Below are 25,367 nucleotides of genomic sequence, written 5' to 3'. Positions count from 1 at the left end.
GATTCTTCATCCGCGAAGGCCGTGTCTTCTTGAAAGGCAATGCTGGTATTGAGAAGTAAGCTACCTTGTCATGGTTGTCATGGTGATGTAATCAGTACTTGAAATACATGTCAGAGGTGTCACAGGGCAGTGAGGAGGAATGGTACAACCGGGGTCAGCGGGGAGAGAAATTCGGGGTTTCGGCCAACAGGGCACGTTTTAGCGCTCTTTTATTGCTCTTTTGGATGGATTGTGCGGACTTTCGACGCATCCTGGACAAAACGTGGTGCGACCATGGTGGTACTGGGCGTACCGTGTGTGACGTCCCTGCATGCAATCACAATACCGAAGACGGCAATTCACAGTATGATACAAGTGCTGCAATTCACAGTACGATACAAGTGCTGTTCACCTGACAGGACGACGCATGCAGCGATACGGCTTCTGTGCTCTCACTATGCCATTCTAGAGTGCTCTGTGATGTATCTTGGATTTGGGTCTGCCAAAATCCAAATTATTTTCCTGAGGCACTGCAGCATCAGTCATCTAGGCTGGAATTCCAGGCTTCCTTGTAACATGACTTAGAGTGTGTAGTATACTGTAGCTCAGCATGGTGTTGCGCGAACACAAGACAAAAAGCTGCAACGACGCCAACATGTACTTCATAATTATCAGGATTTGCCATGTGAGCTATATGATACTCGATGTTTGGGTTGATCTCAGGCTGCCATTCCGCATTCTCCTGTATCACACACTGTATTGTGTCTCTCTGTGTGCGTATAGGTATCTCTTCCTGTTCACTGACTTGCTGCTCATAGCTACGGTAAGCATCTATCCGAAAAGCAATCCGGAATCCAAAGAGTATTCTGCTGGAAGCTGTATGTGATTGACAAACAACTGTTTAGTCACACACTTGTGGGTAAAAGGCATATTATGCGTGATACCCGTGCAATCGCCTCTCTCAGCCTGTTTGCTGCTCAGATACTCTAGTATCCTTACCGGCCTGCTACAGTTTCTCTCACCTTATTCTGGTTGATTGTTACTGCTGTGTTTCAGGTTAGCAGTCGGAAGACGTACAAGTTGAAAGAGAGAGCAGCCCTATCCCAATGCTGGGTGATGAATGGAAAGACATTCGATCGCAGTTTCCTAAGCATCAGTGAGTAGTGACAAGGACTATTTACAAGAACAGTAGATGCTTCGGTGCACGCACACAAATAATGTCTGTGTGTCTGTGTAGCGGGGAGATGCATGGCTTCGCAGGTTTGCCATGATCAGTTGGAAGTTTTTTTTCTGTGTGCGTGTGTATGTGTGTCCACTTTCCTTAGCTGTTATGTTTGGAACGCCATTGCAAATGCACAACTGGGTGTTCCTACGCGAGGAGGAGAAGAATTTGTGGCTAATAGACATGGACCGGTTTGTCAGGGAGCAGAAGAACGCGTTTCTATGCGGAGTAAGCTGATTACACGGCAATCTGCATTGTAGCGACATATTGCTGCTCATCATATGCGCTGGAGTGACATAGTGCTGCTTGCCGCATGCCTTGAAGTGTCTAAATGAAGTAGCTGGTTAAAGTACAAGCATGGCTGCCCTGTGTAGCAACGGTTCTCCTCTGCATGTGTCATCCAGACCTGATGACAGCAACAGTTAATTCTGCTGCAATCATTTCTGGTATGGTGCAGCACATGTATCAGACAAGAGCAGTAATGACTATGATAGCATGTACATGCAGGTACATGATTGTACATTGGGGCTTAGTGAATGCTGGCTGCATGAGTTAATCAACACTACTGAGACAGGCACCGCTCAGTCAGCACAGCCAATGTAAGCACTGGGCTGAACATGGGGGGGGGGGGGGGGGGGTAAGTCACTGGCGCAGTCACGCTGGCCAGATTCCACTGAGAGTGGCGTTGCGCAATGCGTTCCCGTCTGTCCAGGTTGTGGACGAAACAGAGCTACCAGATGAAGTGCTTCGCTACATGACATTCAGACCCAGGTCACTGATGAAGCCAACGCTGCCCCTTGGTAAGCACGTTTTAGTTGTAGTCACTGTCATTGGAACAAATATTGAAACTGACCGGACTGTGCTACATGGCTTGATTATGTCAGTATGTATAGTCAAAGCACACGCGCTTGTGCGTGTACAACCAGTCAGTGGTGTCCGAATAGCGGATCAAAGCAGGAGTCAAGGGCGGCCTGCGTGCGTTTAACAATGCACATGTTTGATTTGGGTACTAGTATTCGTGGGTGCCCATGTGTGTGTGTGTGTCTCTCTCTCTCTCTCTTTTTCTTTAGAACTTGAGCTATCAGATAAAGAGGACGCTATCGTCATAGGATTCGAGGGCACGAATGGCAAATGGCAGCCGGTAAGTCCTACATGTCCATTCTCCGGCCTGGTCTTTAGGTGTATCATTCTTGTTCAATGTGCATGAAGACAAAGCCAGACCAGCCATACCCTGGACGTGTCCCTTCAAGTAGCACACACTTGCGTCATACCAATATACTTGCAGTGGTTTGCAAATTGATCATAGCACCGGATAAACTTCCAACAACGACATAACCTGAGCACATGTACATAGTCCAAGGCTTTTGTCTCTCCTCTCCTGCCCCCCCCCCCCTCTCTCTCTCTCTCTCTCTCCCCCTCTCTCCATTGCAAAAAATCTGCGCATTTATCTCCATCTGCGCATAAAATCTAGACTGACAAACTGCTTGATAAATCATGCACCTGCTTTCAGGCGTAAAATCCCTGTTGTATAGGTCTCAGTCCTCTTTTGTTAGACTCACCTGGTTTTATAAATGTAACTTACTCTGTCTGTCTGTCTGGCTGGCTGTCTGGCTGTTTCTCTTCCATGCAGGCATTGGCAACAACTGACCCAGAAGACACTGGTGTGGAATGGTGAGAAATGCCACTGTGGTATACATGCAGTACATGTACCTATAGCATTGTCAACACAGTGACCGGCGACATGAATACAGGTGCTAGTACATGTAGCTGTACACAGCGACATCGTGAATACAGGTAGCCACATACAGTGACATCATGAATACATGTAGCTGTACACAGTGACATCATGAGTACAGGTAGCCACGTACAGTGACATCATGAGTACAGGTAGCTGTACACAGTGACATCATGAAGCCAGGTATGACTAATATAGGTAGCTATGCATGACACATGCATGATAGTCCATTCACTGTGCCACTGTACGAAAAGAACAGACTGGGTAAACAGCACATTGGCCATTATCGGCATTCACCGTCGCGCAATATACATTGCACTTGTTTCCTACTTCAAACAAAAGCAATAGACCATGTCACATAACTTTGGAGGGTTCAATGCCTCCAGAAGGGAATCCGCAACACAGCAGCTCCAGTTTCCACCTAATCTGTTGTATCAGACTATCAGTAATCTGTGGGCAAGAGGATGTAACTGTGGTTATGGGTCAGCGTGCGCTTTGCTGCCTTCATTCACGGAACTTACTTGCCGGCATCACGCCCTGTACTCGTGCACCAAAGTCCACAATCTTGCGTATCAGCATACCCGGTTTTGCTTGATTCGTCTGAGTTCAGACGTGATCTCTAAATTGTGGGTGCAAGAACTTCAGCTCCGTATGAAAGCTGGTTTCACACCACAGGGAGTGTTGTATTTGATTTTCCGCAGTGTGGAGATGTTCATGTAGCTGCATGATGATCGTAATAAAGGCGACGCGAAGCCCCAAATGACCCATAGAAAGGTGATCAAAGCTGCATACTCTTGTTTATGGATTCTTGGTGGTATTTACTGCGGAAAGATTGCGAGGTATCAGTAGGTAGCCAATAGCCATCACACATATCACTGTCTTCGCACGGTAACTCCTGCTGTCGCTGTGTCTGCTTTTGGCCTTTCCCCTTGATACACAGGTGGTTTGGAGCATTCAATGAGCGCGTTGGATGGTTTCCAGGTAAGAAGTATTACGAGAAAGGCACATCACTACTGGTGTGGACAGTTCTGCAGCATTCCAATCACATTCACATTACCACATACCAAAGTGTAATGGCAGTGCGGTCTCTATACTTCAGCAGTGTCATCCTTACGCAACGATAGTAGCGCATCCTGATGTGCTACAGCAGCTCAGACAACCTGTCAGTACAGCTAGTTCCATGTGCTCCTATAGTGTATACCAGAGCACCGTACTTCCTGGGCGCTGTTGCAACGAATAGAAGTAAAGGAAACTCAGGTGAACGTCTCTTACACAAACAGGTATGCCTCTGAAGAATCACCGTACACATCCATATCCGTTGTCCACACCTTACGAGTCGAGATGGCATTATCACTGTCATGATTGCCCTGTTGTTATGCACAATTCCAGACTGAGATGCGTTCTGGAGTAGACACGCGCTGTGTCCGTGGTTTTAACACGGCTGTGTGTGTGTGTGTGTGTGTGTGTGTGTGTGTGTGTGTGTGTACTTGCTTCTCACACATGCTCTATTCTACAGTGGGTTGCATTCCGGAGAATGACCAGCTGTCGTTTCTGAGTACGCAAGCTTCCCAGGTGAGTGACGGGCAGTGCCCTCCTGATTAGAACAGTCCGGCCTACAATCCATGCACTATCGACTGCTTGCATGGCAACGACACACTCTGTGATCACGCACTGACAGGCCCAGGCAATAGCACAGTGTAGGGTCTTACAGGACTTCCTTACTCTACAAGGAGTAATACAAATTATGGCTTGTTGAAGTGCTGTTACTGAACTCATTCGCAGTAAAGGGAAAGGGCATGCAGTTGATAAGCCAGCGCCATTTCCAGAAGCAGTACATGATGTATGCAGCCTTCTTGCACTCATTTCACTTCCCTCTTGAATCTAGTTTGTCCTTGTTCCTTCAATTTGGTGTGTTGTATGCCAAAGCTGTGATGTTGTCTGATTGGCAATGCTGCTGTATGTACAATGTGTCTTGCTGCAGTGTACACAAGTACCGATCACCATTGCACAGCGCATGAAGCAACTCTGGACATCCGAGGTAACACTACACAAGCGTATGTGTCATACACATACACACATACTATGCTAAATACCTGGCAGCCAAAGGGAGCATTGTGCTATCAAACGAATGGCTTGAACCACTAACAACTAACAGCTATGCTCGCATGTACAATTTTAGTTGCTAATAGACTGCCACTGCTGACACTGTTGTTTTTCATATCATTTGATCTAGAGTTGCCGGAACAGTGTGACCACCCAGCTGGGAATGTGTCTAGATTGCCATATTACTTTGCCATTGCCAGCCACTGGCTATGCTCCTCTGTATTGTCGTGTGTTTGTTGTATGGGTGGAGCACACCGACTCAATGTGTTGTGTGTTTCTGCTTTACGACATTGCAGACGGGAAAGTCCATGCCGAGTCTGGGCAACCAGCGCATTGCACGTTTCTACGATGCAACCGGATCGTTCAAGGTATGGCAGTCATGTCATGTGACGAAAAGAAGCATGTATCGCGCTGTGACACACTCCTCACCTTGTGCAGTTGTTAGCCCACGTGTACATGTACTTGTATAGTTGACTTCACTCACCCTTGGCCATCAACACACACACTCCGACACTTCACTCACCCTTGGCCATCAACCCACACACTCCGACACCATGCAGAACCGAAAAAGCGCAGCAGCTCAAACTGAAGACACCCGGCCATCGATCCACACACTGAAACACCAGAACCAAGAAAGCGCTGCAAAACGAACTGAAGATGCTCACAGTTAACGAAGGCACAACCTCTTACTGTCCACCATGCTGCCATGTTCAGCAGCAGCAGAAGGATTTCTTGTTAGTGGACAAATACTGACATGTCACGTGTGCACATGCCTGGGCTTGTAATGCAGACGATGCGGGTTCAAGAAGACGCCAGCGCGGATGACTTGATCAGTGCCTACTATCACCACGGCTTGCTCTACAGTGGTAGAACGTGGGACCTGATGGAGGTGTCGGTTGACGGTACATGTAAGTGTTGCCAGCGCAGTCTACCATCTGAACAGCATAGATTTCTCACCATCTGAACAGCATAGATTTCTCACCATCTGAATAGCATAGATTTCTCACCATCTGAACAGCATAGATTTCTCACCATCTGAATAGCATAGATTTCTCACCATCTGAATAGCATAGATTTCTCACCATCTGAATAGCATAGATTTCTCACCATCTGAATAGCATAGATTTCTCACCATCTGAATAGCATAGATTTCTCACCATCTGAATAGCATAGATTTCTCATGACAATACCGCACCGGCAAGTAGGGCTAACTCAACAGTCAGCCCTGAATCGGCAAACTGCATTCCAGTGTCCCACGAGTTACAATATAAGTCCACCTTCTGCCCGCAATCACTCTGTCACACCATCCAAGTATCAGGTTTTATATGTCCAAACCTTGTACAGGGCATTCTATACAAGGACTGCAGTAACAACTAAGCTACTTCGAATGATGATGCACGCTTATGTAATACAAGCCCCAGGGCAATAATGACATGCTGACTGTGATTGTTTGCTCTGCCTTCCTCCAAACCAGATGCTAGACTTGTATCACCATCGGATTCACCAGCAAGTATCGTGGATAGATGGGGTACCAAGTACCGGGTAAGCACAGGAAAGATCAGAAAGATCAGCACCAGTTGGCCGTGTTAATTAATAGCTCCTGACATTCCACTCTGAATCCTTGTGACAGCCTCGTTAACTTACCAAACATGTCCAAGTGCTGACGCATCCATCGTGGCACATGTTAAAATCGTTGTACGAGGCTAGGACGTTCTTTGCACGCAGTCTGGATGTTCTTTGCCGGCATGTTGATTGTTCCTGCTCTCCAGGACTTACTCATGAGAGTCGATATAGACGGACTGCATCCAAAAAAAGGCTCTAGCACAGACGTGGCTGTTTGGTTGCAAATTTATTTGCAACCAATTACTGTATTTAGTAGTGTTCCACTCCACACATTCTGCAAAACTTACACTGCACATGCAATGTCTCGAAGCTTTTCCACATGCAATGTTTCGCGGCATTTCTTTATCATTCTCACACCAATGCCGCAGGACCTGATGAAATTCATCATCAAGGAGCGAGATGAGCAGCCCAGAAGCCGTCTCTTCACCAGCTCTATCAGTCCATGATGGCTGCGATAGTCATTGCTCCTTCTGGCATACGGACATTCGGCTGCTGAGCAGAAAAGAGATTGCAAAGATATCGGGAGATGGACATCCGTAGGCTGACCAATCACTGTCACTGCATTCCTGGTGGCCATGGCCACTATCTTCTCATCTAGCACTAGCGTGAAATCATTACGGATGACTGAGCAGAATTTACTTAGAGTTTGACACACATGAGTAGGTTTCAATTCTTGAATAGCATGCTAGTTTTGTTGCCATTGACGACAATAATAGCGCACACAACAGCTGCTTCCAAGCTGTTCCTCATCATTTTTTTCTCAAAAATGTCTTCTGTTCTTATTCATACACATGAAAGAAGTGCTGGTCACTTCTGAGATTGTAAATCGGTGATTGGTGGAGAGTTACTGACGTGAAGATGCTTCAGTGGGTTCACTGACATGTAGCAGCAGCAGCAGCAGCAGCAGCAGCAGCAGCAGCAGCAGCAGCAGCAGCAGCAGCAGCAGCATCGTCTTGGGTGGTGATCCAGAATTGGCATGCTCCTGACACTCCAGTATGGCTACCATGTTTCTCGGTCCACCCACCGCAGGTCGACGACAACCGGTGAGAATACAACTGCCGATACGTGGTACATGTGGATGGCAAGTGGTTGTACGCCAACGGCCATACATGCACAGAGGCGAACAGCCATAACAGCTATAGATCTCAAATAGGTAGAGCAGACAGCGTGTACGAGTAACAGGGAATGTCTGTCAGCTGATAAATGACACACACTCCAGAAAGCAAATTTTAATGATCCCATTGCCTTTTCAGCACCCTCAACTAATGAATATTCATATTTCAATGAGGTGCGATTTTGGTGAAATAACTATAAATTATGATAAGAAACAGCCAAAATCTGCCAAGAATAAATAAACCTACATGCATGACAATGATAAATACATGTAAACCAGATCTGAATGTGATCAAGGAACTAAAGGCAACCTGTGTCCAGTGCTACCACGAAGAAATCAGGTTGTGGTGGCCGGACATTCACTGCAAAAACACTACGACCAGCAAGTCAGTGAGCTAGTGTCCAGCGGTGTGCTGCGCTGTCTAGTGGTGTGCAGAAGCACAAAGCACAGTCAGTCGCAAGCGACCGTTGTCCATACGTGTATGCACGTACACATACCCAAATCTCTATCCATCGTTCTCATTTGCCCAACATACCGCTAGTCTTCTTTGTGAGTGAACACGTGAAAGGAAACGTGCACGGGTAGGGGAAGTTGAGCAAGTGCAATACTGGAGGACTTTGCGACAGCAAGTCCAACCAGCCAAGTGCACACAGCCGTTTACGGCACACCTACCTCTCACTGATCAAGGCATCTTCCGGGTCTGCTGGCAGCACAGGACGGTTGCCATCATACATGCTCGGCGTTGCTTCTTGGAAGTTCAAGGGCAGTCTGATGCAGACTGCAAGGGGACGATCTCCTCGCCACTGCCGCCGCAGACAGTCCAGACTTGCTTCAATTCCATGTCACACATACGTGATGACTGGACAGTTAAGGCCATCATGAACACTCACCAGGAAAGTACATCGACGACAGCACAACACCACCACCATTACCATAAGCATCGGGTCAAGCCGCAAGCCGGCAGGGCAGGGGCAGTGCAGCATCTCAGGCAATTATTTTCAACTATTGCCAGTTGCTGGTGCTCACCGGATCCTTGGCATGGAGTTGTGACGCTTCAAGTAGGACGCCTGCGTTCCAAACCGATCATAGAAATAGTGATCGACTTCACCCCATCTATAAGACAAAACAAGAAACAAATATTGTAGAAGAGCTGCTTCGTGATGTGTTCACTGCCGTTGCGTTAGTCAGCATGATGGCATGTATGGATGCCTGTACTACGGCATGTATGGGCACTGGTATGATAGCATGTATGGGCACCGGTATGATAGCATGTATGGGTACTGGTATGATAGCATGTATGGGCACTGGTATGATAGCATGTATGGGCACTGGTATGATAGCATGTATGGGCACTGGTATGATAGCAAGTATGGGCACTGGTATGATAGCATGTATGGGCACTGGTATGATAACATGTATGGGCACTGGTATGATAGCATGTATGGGCACTGGTATGATAGCATGTATGGGCACTGGTATGATAGCATGTATGGCACTGGTATGATCGCATGTATGGGCACTGGTATGATAGCATGTATGGGCACTGGTATGATAGCATGTATGGGCACTGGTATGATAGCATGTATGGGCACTGGTATGATAGCATGTATGGGCACTGGTATGATAACATGTATGGGCACTGGTATGATAGCATGTATGGGCACTGGTATGATAGCATGTATGGGCACTGGTATGATAGCATGTATGGCACTGGTATGATCGCATGTATGGGCACTGGTATGATAGCATGTATGGGCACTGGTATGATCGCATGTATGGGCACTGGTATGATAGCATGTATGGGCACTGGTATGATAGCATGTATGGGCACTGGTATGATAGCATGTATGGGCACTGGTATGATAGCATGTATGGGCACTGGTATGATCGCATGTATGGGCACTGGTATGATAGCATGTATGGGCACTGGTATGATCGCATGTATGGGCACTGGTATGATAGCATGTATGGGCACTGGTATGATAGCATGTATGGGCACTGGTATGATAGCATATATGGACACTGGTATGATAGCATGTATGGACACTGGTATGATAGCATGTATGGGCACTGGTATGATAGCATGTATGGGCACTGGTATGATAGCATGTATGGGCACTGGTATGATAGCATGTATGGGCACTGGTATGATAGCATGTATGGGCACTGGTATGATAGCATGTATGGGCACTGGTATGATCGCATGTATGGGCACTGGTATGATAGCATGTATGGGCACTGGTATGATAGCATGTATGGGCACTGGTATGATAGCATATATGGGCACTGGTATGATAGCATGTATGGGCACTGGTATGATAGCATGTATGGACACTGGTATGATAGCATGTATGGGCACTGGTATGATAGCATGTATGGGCACTGGTATGATAGCATGTATGGGCACTGGTATGATAGCATGTATGGGCACTGGTATGATAGCATGTATGGTCACTGGTATGATAGCATGTATGGGCACTGGTATGATAGCATGTATGGGCACTGGTATGATAGCAAGTATGGGCACTGGTGTGATAGCATGTATGGGCACTGGTATGATAGCAAGTATGGGCACTGGTGTGATAGCATGTATGGGCACTGGTATGATAGCAAGTATGGGCAATGGTATGACAGCGTGTACTGTATGGATACCTGTATGACAGTGTGTTGGGCATCTGTGTTACAGCATGCATGGGCATCTATACTACAGCATGTATGGATAGTACATGTACATGTATAGCATGGTACACCGAGATCACAGGATGTCAGTATACACAGCAGTGCTACAGCGACGTGAGGCAATACTGTTTGCTGTCCGATGGGCTACTTCATATTTACATGACAACTACCATCAACAATACATGCAAAATACTTATGGTGCATTCCAATATCATAGACGTACTGTTTTGCACAATTTTACAAAGGTCCTCTAGTCTCTGGGAAGAAGCTCATTGCTGCTATTGGGCTTTTTTTCGCTTCACGGCTATGCAGAAATGTGTTTGCTTGCTAGGAATGGGATGTGCACAGAATTCCCCTCCCTCTCCCCCCCCCCCCCTCTCTCTCTCTCTCTCTCTCTCTCTCTCTCTCTCTCTCTCTCTTTCCCACTTGATCTCCCTCCCTCCCTAGCTGCATTCCTAACGATGCCTGGTCGTAGGCTATGATTCCGAGACCTCCGGTCGGATGAGCCTCGCCAACCACATCGGCACATCGCCCCTACTCCCCTTTGTGTTGTTGTCCAGTATCATTTCAGTTGTCCTCTTCCCCTGATTATTAGTAGGGCTGTGTTTTTTAGAAAAAAAAAGAAAGAAAAAAGTACATGTATCCAATACTTCAAGTTGTACCAGTAGGCGTTACAGACAAAGTTAGTGTCCTAGTGTGATACATGCACACAGGGAGACGCCGCTGCCATTGCTAACTTACTTTCCCCCAGTGATGTAAACCAGGAACTTGTAGTAGGACTGGCGCATGTTGTGTGGCTCCATGTTGGCCTGCATGACGCAGGCAAGTTACAAAGAAATTGTCACAACAAAAGGAATGTTTTAAAGACACTGGGGGATGGGGCTTGCCGTGTCGAGACATCCACAATGTCTATGTTCCAACTTTTACTAGATTCTAGACCCTATGCTTCAAAATCTACTAGATTTTAGATTCTACATGCAGTAGAGCGCAAACCAAAATGTCCTACATCGTAAGCACAAACGAACATAGACACAGGTAAGCATGAGGATTCAGATTGAAGAGAAGTGAACAAAAAAAAGAAAAAAGAAAAGAACAAGAGCACTCACGCCATGTGTCAAGATGCCAAAGGTGAACGCGTACATCAGACAGTCAAAGTAGTAGTAGCTTGGTAACTTGCCAGCGTGGTTCAGCTCCAAGTACATCATCTGCAATCAAAACAACAGCAGAAGAACACGAACAACGTACAGGCGAGGTGCCGCTATCACATCCTGGTTACGAGCACGTATGGGCAATGAATTACCATATATATCATGTTATTAATCGCCCACCCGCGTTGGCATCGAGAGAGGAACAGCATCACTACAGGCATTACCAACATAAACAACAGCAACGGCAACAGTGGCGCTCTCTCTCCCTAGCTTTCGCTCAGGCCACTCACGTGAAAGGAAATAGTGAACTGTGCCGCTAAACAGAAAGCAGCTAGTACAAAAAAACATTCGGAGAAAAAGAGAACAACCCCCCGCGATACCTGTACATGAGGAACATCTGTCCTGGAAAGTATCCTGATTACAGAGGGTACTATCACTTGATTGGGAACAACAGGGGCTGAACAAATGTATGTCCTGAATATGGAGGTGTCCACTGAGTGACAGGTGTCCGCTAAGGAAGATTCTGTGTTCATATGTTGGTGGCGATTGTGTGTGATCAGAGCAGGGAGAGACCCTGTGAGACCCGTACACACATTCCGCCAATATCTTCTATAAAAACAATATCATTTTAGTTCAACCCATTTCATTCAACATCTACCTCTCCTCTGATGAGTTCCGAACATCAAAATGGAACGAAACAAGGCTTGTCAGGAGCAACTTCTAGCTGTTGTGGAGTGTGACTGGTGCAGTGTTCGTGCTGGTATCTGCAAGCGTCGTCGAGTCTTGTCTGGTCACAAGAAAAATCTACCACTACTATTTGACGGACCTACTGAAGATGGCATCAACAAATTACCTTCACAATATTGTAGTGCAATGTATTTTAACACCCCAAACAAGGCCGGCTGAGGCAGCTCAATGCACAAATGTGCAGAGCAGTATACACATTTAACAGAGGCGAATGACTGTGCAGCCTTTCGCCTCCGTGGTATGTGTATTTAAAAAACCGGTGATTCCGCTGGAGTCCTATATCACCCCGCTAGACTGCTGACTAATGCACATACCTCCACAACCTTGCTGCCCAGATTCGTAGCAATGGACGGTGAGGGAAAGAAGAACATAGCTAGACCTCCAATAGCACCTTTACATCATATTATACATGGCATCAAAGAAAGAGAGACACAGCGAGTACATACAATAGAGTGTCAGAAATCCACAGACGAGTAAAGTCCGAAGACAAAATCAATTGACCGTCATCACCAGGATTCGAACCATGGACCCTCACGTACGGCCAGCAATGTTCTCCCACTAAGCTATGGTGTAGTCGTACCATGTTGGCGATTTCATTCCAGAAGGGAAGAAGTGAAGAGTATTGACAACTAGTCTTGGCAAACCCAACAAGACAAAGCGTAGAACTAGGTTTACACCCCACAATGGCCAGGAATATAATTATGGTGTGTGCTCCTCACCTGCAATGGCGGTATTGATGGGATCGTCCTTGCCTCGCAGTCCATGGAGAAGAACCAGGAGAGCCTGAAATTTGACAGAGACACAGACAGTTCAACATGAACACCCACACACCCGCGCACAGACACAGACACACACACACATACACACATACACACTGAACTATCTGCATTGGTTAGCAGAACTGTTGAACAGTCCATGATAAACTAGGGAATTCAGCACATGCACTCCTGTGGGTGCATTGTACCCATACAGAAAGCAGCTCCAATGAAGGTTTCTGGTGTGACACACCCACCCACCCACCCACCCAACCACCCACACACGCAAGCACACGCACAGACACAATCACACAGACAGACAGACACGCACACGCACACACACACACACACACACACACACCTCAGACCTCAGACATGCCCATCGCGGAAGCGATGATAGCGAACAGCTATGTCAGACATAGCAACTTGTGCTGGGATTACACCATTCAACAGCTTGCAAGGCTGATGAATTGACCGCCACTATTTTTAGCCTGGTATCCACCACACAGCTGTTTGAAGTGACTTTTTCTGGCCAGTGAATCCCTATTTTGCATTTTTTCCATTTTTTTTCTACACACACACCACACCACATACTCCGGCATACACTGGCTGTTGGTAACCACCCAGGAGAATGAAAGAAAAGTCAGGAAGAGTCCGAGAAAGAGAAGAAAGACGTGTGTGACCATAATCGTCGGGAATTGAACCCGCAACCTCTCGATTGGAAATCGACTGCACATACCACTGCACCATATGGGACACACACACACACACACACACACACACACACACACACACACACACACACACACACACACACACACACACACACACACACACAGACCCCCCCCCCCACACACACACAGAGGACACAAATCACGAATCTCACCTTATAGACTCCAACAAATCCACCAAGGAAGCAACCAAACATGGCTGAGTTCTTATTGGCAAAGACACGTGATAGTGTTGTACCTGGAGCAGAGGAAGAACAGCAGCCAGGACAATGAATATTACAATCTTACTTTCCTTCAACGCGCAAACATTCTGGATGATGGGTGACAATAAACATCGGCACACTGTCTCACAGCACGCACGCACGCAAGCACCACACCTGTATTTACATGTTCAGTCACAGGGCAGGCCGAAATCTGAAGAAAATGTTGAATGGTATCTGCTTGGAAAAACGGCTACACTATACGAGCATCTACCGAACGTTTACTGGACTCATGGGCAGCAGTCACACTGGGTCAGAACAGCAGTGGCTACATCAACGCGGGCGATTCTAACGCTCATGCTGCAGAGCTTGATGCTCAAAAGCCCCTCTGTCTGTCTGTCTGTCTGTCTTAGACTCTTAGCTTAAATCTTGAGCACTGCTGGCCTATAGTGAAAGAAACGGTTCGAGTCCTGGTGGTGAGTCTGGCGACTGTCAATTTTTTGCTTCAGATTTTTCCCTTTTCCATTCCCTCAGCCTGATGAATCATAGGCCACACATGTGGGCAACACCAGATGCAACTGCTAGGAGGTGACATAGAGTAGTTCACTAACCTGGGGTTTTGAGAACAGAGCGGAGGTTTCCAAGCAGTGCCAGAGCTGTCTGCAGGCCATAGCCAAGAAGAAATCCACGCATGCCAACCTGACACAGGAATAGAAATTCACAGCACAGAATTTCACTCATTACTATCTTCTACAGGTATACATCATTGCTTACATGTGCCTGTCCGTCCGTCCGTCCGTCAGTCAGTCAGTCAGTCCGGAGAGAGAGAGAGAGAGAGAGAGAGAGAGAGAGAGAGAGAGAGAGAGAGAGAGAGAGAGAGGAGAGGGAGAGAGGAGAGAGAGAGGAGAGAGAGAGAGAGAGAGAGAGAGAGAGAGAGAGAGGAGAGAGAGAGGAGAGAGAGAGAGAGAGAGAGGGGGGGGGAATACCCATAGCTGGCCATGCTAGTACATGCACATGTGTGCTGGACTTGCACAGGGCCAGTCTTAGGGGTTAGATAAACATATACCTTTACCACACTACTAGCCGGGAACAAGATGACAGAGTGGTAGTATCTACTGGTCTAGGGAGATGGCACAAGACAAAGTGTACCCGAAGTGATGTACACCTCAACCCTGGATCGGGAAGTTCTATGTGGTCCATGTCTAGGGGACACGGGGTCATCCAGACCAGTCGTGCCATAAGCGAGCGTGGATAAATCGACTCTGCCCCGAGAGGCGACCGGAATGAGCAAGACAAGAGCAAAACGCACATCATTTCACACATGCCACTCGCCCATGCCATCTCCCTAACAGTTAGCTACTGCGACTCCCCAATCAAGACTGCACGTCTTGACAACATGTACTGAAGTACCTACCTCCACACTGTTGAACAGCGGCTTAGTCAGAGGGTGACGGGGTAGCCTGGCACACACTACTCTACTCCATCTATACATGAGCCAGCAGACAACAGACAACATCGTACAATCATGTACAAACACAAACACGCGGGGACACATGCACACACATACAGAGTGACACGTAAGCACAGTGATGCATAAAGGCCAACACAGTGACAAACTTATGACTTGGGGCTCCCCGCGTGCTAGTTTGTACGTGAAGTCTGTGGGTTACAGTGAGGGCTGCGTCCCACCCGCCTGTATGGATTCACAGGACGTGCGAGTTACGAAGTCTGAAGAAAATGTCGAACGGTCTCTGCTGGGATGACGGCTACACCTTAGCTCAGTGGTTAGAGCATAGCTGGCCTCAGGCGAAGGTCCCCGGTTTGAATCCTGGTGGTGACAGTCGATTTTTTCTTCAGACTTTTCCCGTTTGAGTCTTTCCCTCAAACCAGTGAACAGTGACAAACATACAGAAAATACAAGTACAAACGGAGAAGCGGGACAGAATGTTGTTGCTAATCGAGTGTGAACGTGAAACTCTACGTATTGTTTCGATTCTTTTAAAGTAAAAACAACAATTATGTCATAATTCTGGTCCACCTCTTGTGTAAGGGCAATGAGGATTATGTACGTCACATGCAGGCACATCCGTCACATGAAGGTCAATACCATACAATGTCATATCCATGTCATGGAACTGCTGTCCAGGCAAGGCAGTACTCCAAACACACACACACACACACACACACAGAGGAAGAACGCTTTTTTCCGTTGGATTTTACGCAACTTACTTTTGGTAGAACTGTCTCAAGGTTTCAACGCTCTGTCGGTACATGCTTTCATTGAGGCTACGACCAGCTGGCGCTTCTGATCGGCTTTCTCCATTTCCTGACTGGTTCTCCCACATTAGGAATCTGTGAAGAAATGCCATGACAATTTACAACTCCATTAACAAAAGGCCAATGGTTCTAGATGAGTAGCAAGTGTCAACTCAAAACACACGTAATTTCGAATATTTTCTCATTGCTGAGAATCAGTCGGCTGGACAAGCTGTCACCCAGGAGTTCTCCAAGGAGTGTTCACCAAAGAGTGTTGTCCAAGGAGTGTTGTCCAAGGAGTGTTGTCCAAGGAGTATTGTCCAAGGACTGTTGTCCAAGGAGTGTTGTCCAAGGAGTGTTGTCCAAGGAGTGTTCTCTAAGGAGTGAGGTTATCAAAACATGCCCAACTGTACGCCTCCCTAACCATGTATAACAGTGAGCTATCGTGCTGTGGTGACGTTCTGCTCAACATGTCTGGAGTGATGCAGCTCAGACTGCAACATTTTCACTGTGATTGCTGATGACATGCTGGATGAAAGCAACCGGGAGCAGATGCCTGTCATCCTGCTGGTACCGTGTGACTGCCGGCATTACCATGATGCCTGGGGGGGGGGGGGTCCAGGACCGTGCAATTAGGATGAGAGAGGTATGTCTAGACAGGGTCTGTGTACAGCATGCATCCCACAGCTCAGGTGTGTGTGTGGCGGTGTGCCTTTGTCAACCAACACGGAACAGAAAGACATGGTAGAGTCGTAGATTTGCAAAGTCAATCAATATGTACAGGTACTCAGTGTGCGGATGGCACCCATTCCACCCATTTCACCCATTTCACCCATTCCACCCATTTCACCCTTTCGGACTCATCAATGCAGCACCATTTTTTTTACTCTTTGGACTCATTGACACAGCACATATCATATCGTTGCACAAGCGTTCCCTCACCGTGTAATAGAGCCCATAAAACCACTACGAGACACTGCACCATGTCTGCAAGTGAACAGGCAACACACGACAGGCATTCATCAACACACAACACAAGTACGCATGCAAGTCATGTTCAGTAAAAACTAAAAAGAACACACACACGCACACACACGCACACACACACACACACACACACACACACACACACACACGGACACACGCACACGCACACGGACACACGCACAGAAGCACATGTGTGCAAGTAGGTGCGTGTGGCTACTTCTTTGAAGTAGGTACCAGGTAACTGGACCGGATGCACACAGCATGCACACAGCATGTACACAGCACAAGAAGAAAACAAGTGACACCCATGTACGAGTCGTAAGTGCATACAAAATTGTGCGTCATGGTAATTATGGCACTTCAGCCTGACATGCGACATGTTACATTCAAGTCCAAACCAGAAGATACTAAGCTGCACTGGGTAACCGGAAAAGACTTACTAAGAACTACAGCTACTATAGCAAGAAGATGATAGTACAGCCGCTCAAGGCCTCAACAATCAACATACCTGTACATACACATCATCAAGGCTGCCATCACACTGAAGAGATACACCTACAGCATGGATCATGCATACATCATACATACACACACACGTACACACACACACGTACACACACACACACCATTGGACCATTGGACGCCCATCGCTGTAGGCGATGATAGCGATGCTACAGCAGAAGCCATAGCAGCTTGTGCTGGGATTGCACCATTCAACAGCTTGCAAGGCACACACACACACACACACACACACACACACCTCAGACCTCAGACCTCAGACATGCCCATCGCGGGAGCGATGATAGCGAACAGCTATGTTTTAGACATAGCAACTTGTGCTGGGATTACACCATTCAACAGCTTGCAAGGCTGATGAATTGACCGCCACTATTTTTAGCCTGGTATCCACCACACAGCTGTTTGAAGTGACTTTTTCTGGCCAGTGAATCCCTATTTTTCCCGACACACACACACACACACACACACACACACACACACACACACACACACACACACACACACACACACACACACACACACACACACACACTACTACTACTACTATGTACAACTGCCACAAAATGGCCACGTCGCTCCCAGAAGCGGGAGACAACAGCGAGAAAGGAAAAAGAAACAAGGAGAATAATTGAGGTGAAAGGGGACCGTTCTACACATAGCTAGTGTTTCTGTCTTCGGTGGCGGGTGAGGTCCTGCGGGCGGGAGAATCGTTCGTTACATAGGCTGCATTGAATGGGCAGATTAGTCCTCTGGTCCTTTCGCAGTCGTTTGCCTCGAGTACAATTATGGCGGTTAAAACCAGCCTGACTCTTCATGCAGCGATCACAGGTCGAGCAATGGTGCTGGCAGCAGTCCAAATTCAGGCTGCATCTCGTTGAAACAGCTGGTATTTCGTCCGATGTCTGACGCTCCACACAACGATGAACTGCAAAACCGCCAGCGCTTTGAAACCAGCGGTCACAAACTCCACAGTGACGGGCCCCAGGCTGCTGGGCAACAGGTAAGGACCGTACAGCTGAGCACTTGTGACGGTGAATCCCACGAGCAGTGAATGATCGGTTGCAAACCTTGCAGGTGACTTTGTTGTTGTTGCACTCCACGAGATCATCCGGAGTCTTTGCAATTGCCTCGCGCCATGCTGGGCGATCCCGAGCCAAAGTGAGCCAATTCACTATGCCACCGAAACGAAGATCACGTGCGACGAGGTCTTTCCATCGCAGTCGTGGCCCACAGGCTGGGCGTGGATCTGAGAAGAAGCTAAACAGTATCAGCTTCGGAAGCCGGTTATCTGGCATTCTGGCGACATGCCCAAGCCACTGCAGACGGCGGTGTCTGACGGTATCAGATGGCAGTGCCATATCACCCCAGCGTCTTCGCAGCTCCTGGTTGTTGACATGCTGCAGCTGTTGATCGAGCCGGGATACACCCAGAATGAACCTGAGGGAGCGGTGGTGGAAGTTGTTGATGGCAACCATGTCTCTCTTCAGCGGAGTCCATCACTCACAGGCATAGAGCAATGTGGACAGAACGCAAACATCGTAAAGATGGCGCTTGGTGGCGATGGAAAGGTTTCGGTCAAGAAAGACACGGCGCATAAGGTCGAAAGCTGCCGCTGCCTTACCGAGTCTTCTGGCCACATCTGCAGATGAGCGGGTGTCAGCAGTTATCACAGAGCCAAGATACACAAAGGATTTGACACTTTCGATCTCCTCCGGACCAACAAAGAGCGGAAGGCGGTCAGCACATGATAAATTTGCACCAACGGCCATGAACTTGGTCTTCGCTGTACTCAGAGTCAAGCCGAAGGAAGAAGCAACGTTGCTGAACAGCTCCAAAGCCAGTTGAGCTGACTCACGGGATGGTGCAAGTAGTGCTGCATCATCTGCAAACTCCAGGTCGTTGACCGATGTCGTGCCAGTTTGACGGGTTCGCTTGGGAAATAGATTGCCACTTCCATGGATTGAAGATATCAGGGACACACCGTTAACACACACACACACACACACACACCTCAGACCTCAGACATGCCCATCGCGGAAGCGATGATAGCGAACAGCTATGTTAGACATAGCAACTTGTCCTGGGATTACACCATTCAACAGCTTGCAAGGCTGATGAATTGACCGCCACTATCTATTTTTAGCCTTGTATCCACCACACAGCTGTTTGAAGTGACTTTTTCTGGCCAGTGAATCCCTCATTCTCACACAGACACACACACACACACACACACACACACACACACACACACACACACACACACACACACACACACACACACACACACACACAGACACACACACGTACACATATAGGTATGATATAAACACTGGTTAAAAACCAGTTTTAGATAAACCTTGTTATAGTTCACGCAATTGTTAGATTGACAGCATGAAACAAGGCGGAGGACACTGTGTTCGAAAACAGTGACCTTACTACAACCTTCCGCGGTTGGCAGAGCCCCGGTCTCTGCGGACCATTTGAACCATATGGGTATCGCACCCGGTTCTGACCCTCATTATGCTAGGGGGTTAGGAGACTACTCCTGATGTCGTCTTGTTTTCTTCGCTCTTTTCTTTAACTTGTATAAAGACTTCTTTTTCTTTTTTCTTCCAACTTCTGCCCATGGCGTCCTTCTCTCAGCTCGTCAACTGTCAACAGTTTTTTTGTCATCACCATGACACTGTCGCGAGAAGGTGCTCTCTGTAGATGGGGTTGGTGATGTCCCGACGTGGCCATGGGTAGGCCTTCACCACGTCGGAACAGCTACACGTTGGTTACCTCCACTCGTTAACCTGCCTGCTGTTGATGCTGCCACGCAAACTAGTACTGGTCAAGAAAACTTGAATTTCATCTACAAACCTGAGGAACTGCTTCAATTTTGCTACACGTTGGTTACCTTCATCAGTACCGCTTGGAAATAACTCGTATGTTGTTGATGTTGTCACGTAAACTTGAACTGTCAAAAAAACTTGAATTTTATCTGCAAACCTAAACAACTACAAGTGCCTCAATTTGATCATGCAGTTTTGTTAGCTACGTGCATACCCTCACAAATTTAAAGTCAGAACCGGGTGCGATACCCATATGGTTCAAATGGTCCGCAGGGACCGGGGCTCACTGTTTCCGAACACAGTGTCCTCCACCTTGTTTCATGCTGTCAATCTAACAATTACGTACACACATGTATACACGCGCGCGCACACATACACATGTACGCACACGTACACACACACACACACACACACACACACACACACACACGCGCGCGTACACACACACGCGTACACACACACACACACACACACACACACTGGCCGGCATGCACACAAGCAGCACCAGCACTGGGACGTCTGTAGTTAGGAGGGAGAATGTGATACTTTATGTGACGATCAGATTTCATCGAGATCAACGTACATGTATGTATACAGACTCACATGTGTGCAAAATGTATGCACACTGGCACTAGCACGTACACATAGACACACAAACATACACACACAAACACACACACACGCACGCAGACTTATGCCCACCAGCATATGCAATATCCAGAAGAAAAGTGCCACTAACACTAACCTCTCCAGACGCAATACCGTTGGTAATTCCTCTGAACTTCAGCTGGTGAAATATAAAGTCAACTGCCTATCAGGGAGCAAAAATTACACGTACACACACAGCAATTATGTACCACCATACTGCACTCTTGATTGGGAGATGCATTGACTGGGGTACCACCATACTGCACTCACCATACTGCACTGTTGATTGGGAGATGCATTGACTGGGGTCAGAATGAGAACAAGCACGAACACCTAGACCTTTTAAAACATACATAGTACGACTGTGCAGAGTCATGTGTGAAATCAACACTGGCAGGGAAAGGAGTGAAAGATATGAGGGTGGGGTGAGGCGCGGGGCAAGGTGTGGCGTACACACAACCACTGAAGCTCACCATCTGTGATGTGTACAAGCCCAGCACACTCCGCCTACAGGAAACAGAGGAGACAAAAAAAGAGGATTCATAAGCAGTGCAATTTCTGAGTCAGCGCCCTCCGGCCACACGCCATGGTCTAGATATCACCATGGAAGATGAGAAATCCTTTAGTCCTACTCGATGATCACACTGCTAGCACTGAGCTAAAGCACTGCACTGTACACACGTCAGCTGTGTGTGCTATTTAGATAGACACCAGCACATCATGGCATTGCGCAATTCACCTGCTACATGACCTACTACAGACGTGGCCAAAGAAATCCGACCCACTTGCCGAAAGCAGCGCCACGGCTCATGCGGCCCCCAGATTGGTTGTTTGGAGTGTACATGATGTAATTGAAATGGAAACACGGTGCTACTTTTTGACTCGTGCGTGAGGTTTCAGTGAGCGCAACTGTACATGAGGTGATCCTGTGAACACAGGTACATGCTCTGTGGGTGACACATGTGTGTGGGTGACACAGGTGGGTGGGTGACACATGTGTGTGGGTGACACATGTGTGTGGGTGACACATGTGTGTGGGTGACACATGTGTGTGGGTGACACATGTGTGTGGGTGACACATGTGTGTGGGTGACACATGCCATGTGGTGCACAAGCCAGTGTGAACACATTGTAATGCAGCTTTCCATGCAATCAGCTACCTGCTCCCCATCATGGATAAGTTACACGTGTGTGTGTGTGTGTGCGCGCGCGCGTGTGCGCGTATGTGTATGAGTGAGTATGAGTGAGTATGTGTGTGTATGTGTGTGTGTGTGTGTGTGTGCGCGTGTGCGTGCGTGTGTGTGTATGAGAGAGAGAGAGAAATAAAGAGAGAGACAGAGAGGGACAGAGAGGGGGAGAGGAGAGAGAGAGAGAGAGAGAGAGAGAGAGAGAGAGAGAGAGAGAGAGAGAGAGAGAGAGAGAGAGAGAGAGAGAGAGAGAGAGAGAGAGAGAGAGAGAGAGAGAGTAGAAAGCATACCTTGATTTGCGCTCTGCCAGAATGGCCATCATGCCCCCACAGAACCCAGGTATAAAGGAGCTAAAGTAGTTTTGACCGCCTTGCAGCTTTCTACATAGAGCAATAGAGGAAAGGTGCACAGAACAAAAACAGGAAATGAGGGAAAGTAGAATAAGCCATGATCTTTCAAGTGTGGATACATGGTGTTTCGCAGCATCAGTGTTGCAGAACAGGATAGGTGGCTCTAGTACACTTCATAATGCGACATTGTCCGGAAAACATCATGCATACTTAGTAATCGTTTTTATTGAGAACGGTCCAAACGTCAGTTGAACATGCACAAAAACTTCAAGAAGTCAAAACTCCATATCGACACTCAACAGTAAATCCTTACGTTAAGGCGCAGTAGGAAGTGACGAATCCAAAGCCATTGAGGGCTAGAAAGATGGACGAGCGGAACGAATCCATCAGCGTGCGCGGCAAGTGCTCAATACCCTTTCCTCGCAAGATCATGGCAATCTAGTGATTCAGATCATTCACAAAAACAGACATCACGTTACACAGCGAGACACCACAAGGTCACAGAAGGAGACAGGAGTGAGTACGGTGCATGTAATTACTAGCTTAGACTAGCTTAGAGGCATTATGAGTGAGCCAAGCCAAAGACAATAGGCCAATACTACTGTCACGTGATGCTGCTACTGCCATTAAACCTCACCAAAGTGCCTCCTCGCCTTTAGTCAGGGTTTTGTTTATTTTAATTTTATATTATTTCACTCAACTCGTGGTCCATGACCAATTGGCACACAAAGTGTGAGAGGGGGGTGATAGCCAACCACGGCAAGAAAAGAAAGTTTGAGGATCAATCTCTGTAGTGTGGACACAGCAGCACCGTGGAGAGATTGGCAGAGCAGCACTTTGGACCCAGCAGCACCATGGAGATCTCCAATCTGCACCACCACACGTTCAAAGCACAGGAGTCTAAGTGAAGGCACATGGCCGTGGCGATAGTTTACGATGATGACTCCACGAGATTATTATACAGTGCAATGTGCTTCGGTGTTGCAAGAGAGATGAAGTGCACAGCCCTGGGAACATTTCGCAATGAAGCACTTCAGTATCTCGGCTGCAATGTAGTGGCGATATAATGCTTGGCTAAAACAGCCTGATATTCACACCGTATAGCCCCCCCCCCCCTCTCTCTCTCTCTCTCTCTCTCTCTCTCTCTCTCTCTCTCTCTCTCTCTCTCTCTCTCTCTCTCTGTATGTCTGTCTCTCTGTCTGTCTGTGTCTCTCTGTCTGTCTGTCTCTGTCTACCCTCTTCCCATTCCAAAATTGGGACCTCTTGCAAGACGCGTTTCCATGTCCACAGTAGCGGTGTGTACAGCAGGGACAGCATAGTAGCATCTAAACTTTCTAAAGCGCAAACTACACTCCAGCAGACACATCACCTTGAGATGCTGATCTCTCTTTAGTGCCCTTTACAATTCCAACATATCAAGTTGATCAACCCATTGTGAGAATCCTAAGGATTTCCGGGCGTTCACGTGACTATTGCAGTGTACATTCACACGGACAAGAACTGCGCGTCTAGTGGGTACACATGTCATTCGAAGTCTGATCCAAACCAGTCCAGGAATGCACAGAACGCTATACATAACGTGGATGCCGTGTGCACGGGAGATTGGCTGTGTGTGCTCGTATACATGTACATGTGTCCGACATGTTTTACGATGTCCATGCGAACGTGCCCTAACACTAGTAACAGCACTGCAAACGGCACAGAAAAATCCACGTACCAGCTCATTTTCCAAAACATGTTAAATCCAACTTCACATTCCTTCCTTTATAAGGTCAACTCATTTTCCAAAGTATTTGACAGATTTTCCACGCTGTTTCATTATTGACACATGTAGTATTTTGTGCAAACAAGTCTCTGCTTCATGTTTTCTTGTTTCCTGCTGTACTCATTTTATGGCAGCATAAAAAAAACTTGAATGGGAGTGATCCAATGGACAATTATTAAAAAAAAGTACATGCATTCGAATTTGAAAGAAAATAATAATAATTGGAATTAGCTCATTCAGCTCCACCCACCAGATACAGCGGCGGATAGATTCCTGGACATACTCTCATCACGTCAAGAAAGATTTCAGCAGATGCCGCAAAGCAAGACGGGTGCCATGTGTGTCCCACATCAGCACACGTACATTCGTGAATACGCAGCAGAGTCGATAAAACCGAAGGCATGATGACCGACCAAGGCAGAAAATACTAGTTGACGGCCGCAGTGAAATAAATAGTTACATGAAATGTAGACCACTCGATATCCTAAAAGGGAAATAATAATTATTAGAATAGTCTCTTGAACATTCTGGTAGCTGGCAATACAACTGATCCAGTCAGTTTTCTTTGTTTTTGAAACTACTGTACTTCTGATAGCAAGATAAGCCGGGAATGCCGGATCGACTGAGGAATCGTAAAACCGGGTTTGTATAACTCCCGGGGATCCCTGGTGCAAACCTCCCGGGGATCCCTGGTGCAAACCCGGGCCAACTATCACACATACAATGACACTATCCATTATAGCAATAAAAACTGCTTTATGGCAGTTTTCTAAAAAAAGTTATTG

General features: G+C 47.3%; 2 protein-coding genes across 2 annotated transcripts in view; one reads left to right on the top strand and one right to left on the bottom strand.

Moving 5' to 3' along the window:
- The window catches only part of LOC135814446 (uncharacterized), a 24,903-nt gene extending 17,415 nt beyond the window's left edge, over positions 1–7,488 (top strand). The window contains exons 19-32 of the mRNA XM_065327568.1: positions 1–55; positions 763–802; positions 1,036–1,135; positions 1,305–1,429; positions 1,914–2,001; positions 2,272–2,342; positions 2,832–2,872; positions 3,877–3,917; positions 4,453–4,508; positions 4,918–4,974; positions 5,336–5,407; positions 5,830–5,947; positions 6,514–6,581; positions 7,031–7,488. The exon at positions 1–55 is cut by the window's left edge and continues 8 nt beyond it. Of these exons, the coding sequence (XP_065183640.1) occupies positions 1–55; positions 763–802; positions 1,036–1,135; positions 1,305–1,429; positions 1,914–2,001; positions 2,272–2,342; positions 2,832–2,872; positions 3,877–3,917; positions 4,453–4,508; positions 4,918–4,974; positions 5,336–5,407; positions 5,830–5,947; positions 6,514–6,581; positions 7,031–7,108 (1,010 nt within the window). The 3' untranslated portion in view covers positions 7,109–7,488. The remainder of the gene's footprint in view (positions 56–762; positions 803–1,035; positions 1,136–1,304; positions 1,430–1,913; positions 2,002–2,271; positions 2,343–2,831; positions 2,873–3,876; positions 3,918–4,452; positions 4,509–4,917; positions 4,975–5,335; positions 5,408–5,829; positions 5,948–6,513; positions 6,582–7,030) is intronic.
- A 286-nt stretch (positions 7,489–7,774) lies between these two features.
- Positions 7,775–25,076, bottom strand: LOC135814447 (transmembrane protein 135-like). Its single transcript, XM_065327569.1, has 16 exons — positions 24,833–25,076; positions 23,131–23,255; positions 22,758–22,847; positions 21,754–21,787; positions 21,378–21,443; positions 17,788–17,834; positions 17,235–17,279; positions 16,266–16,388; positions 15,451–15,520; positions 14,648–14,735; positions 13,992–14,074; positions 13,070–13,133; positions 12,665–12,741; positions 11,562–11,660; positions 11,197–11,264; positions 7,775–8,889 (listed from the first exon to the last, which is right to left on the bottom strand). Exons 1-16 carry the CDS (start codon positions 24,983–24,985, stop codon positions 8,799–8,801), a joined length of 1,323 nt encoding a protein of 440 aa, XP_065183641.1. The 5' UTR covers positions 24,986–25,076; the 3' UTR covers positions 7,775–8,798.
- Between the last annotated feature and the right edge of the window lie 291 nt (positions 25,077–25,367).

The sequence above is a fragment of the Sycon ciliatum genome, chromosome 4 (assembly GCF_964019385.1).
Source record: "Sycon ciliatum chromosome 4, ocSycCili1.1, whole genome shotgun sequence".
Taxonomy (NCBI): Eukaryota; Metazoa; Porifera; class Calcarea; order Leucosolenida; family Sycettidae; genus Sycon; species Sycon ciliatum.
This window is presented reverse-complemented; position numbering and strand designations above follow the sequence as displayed.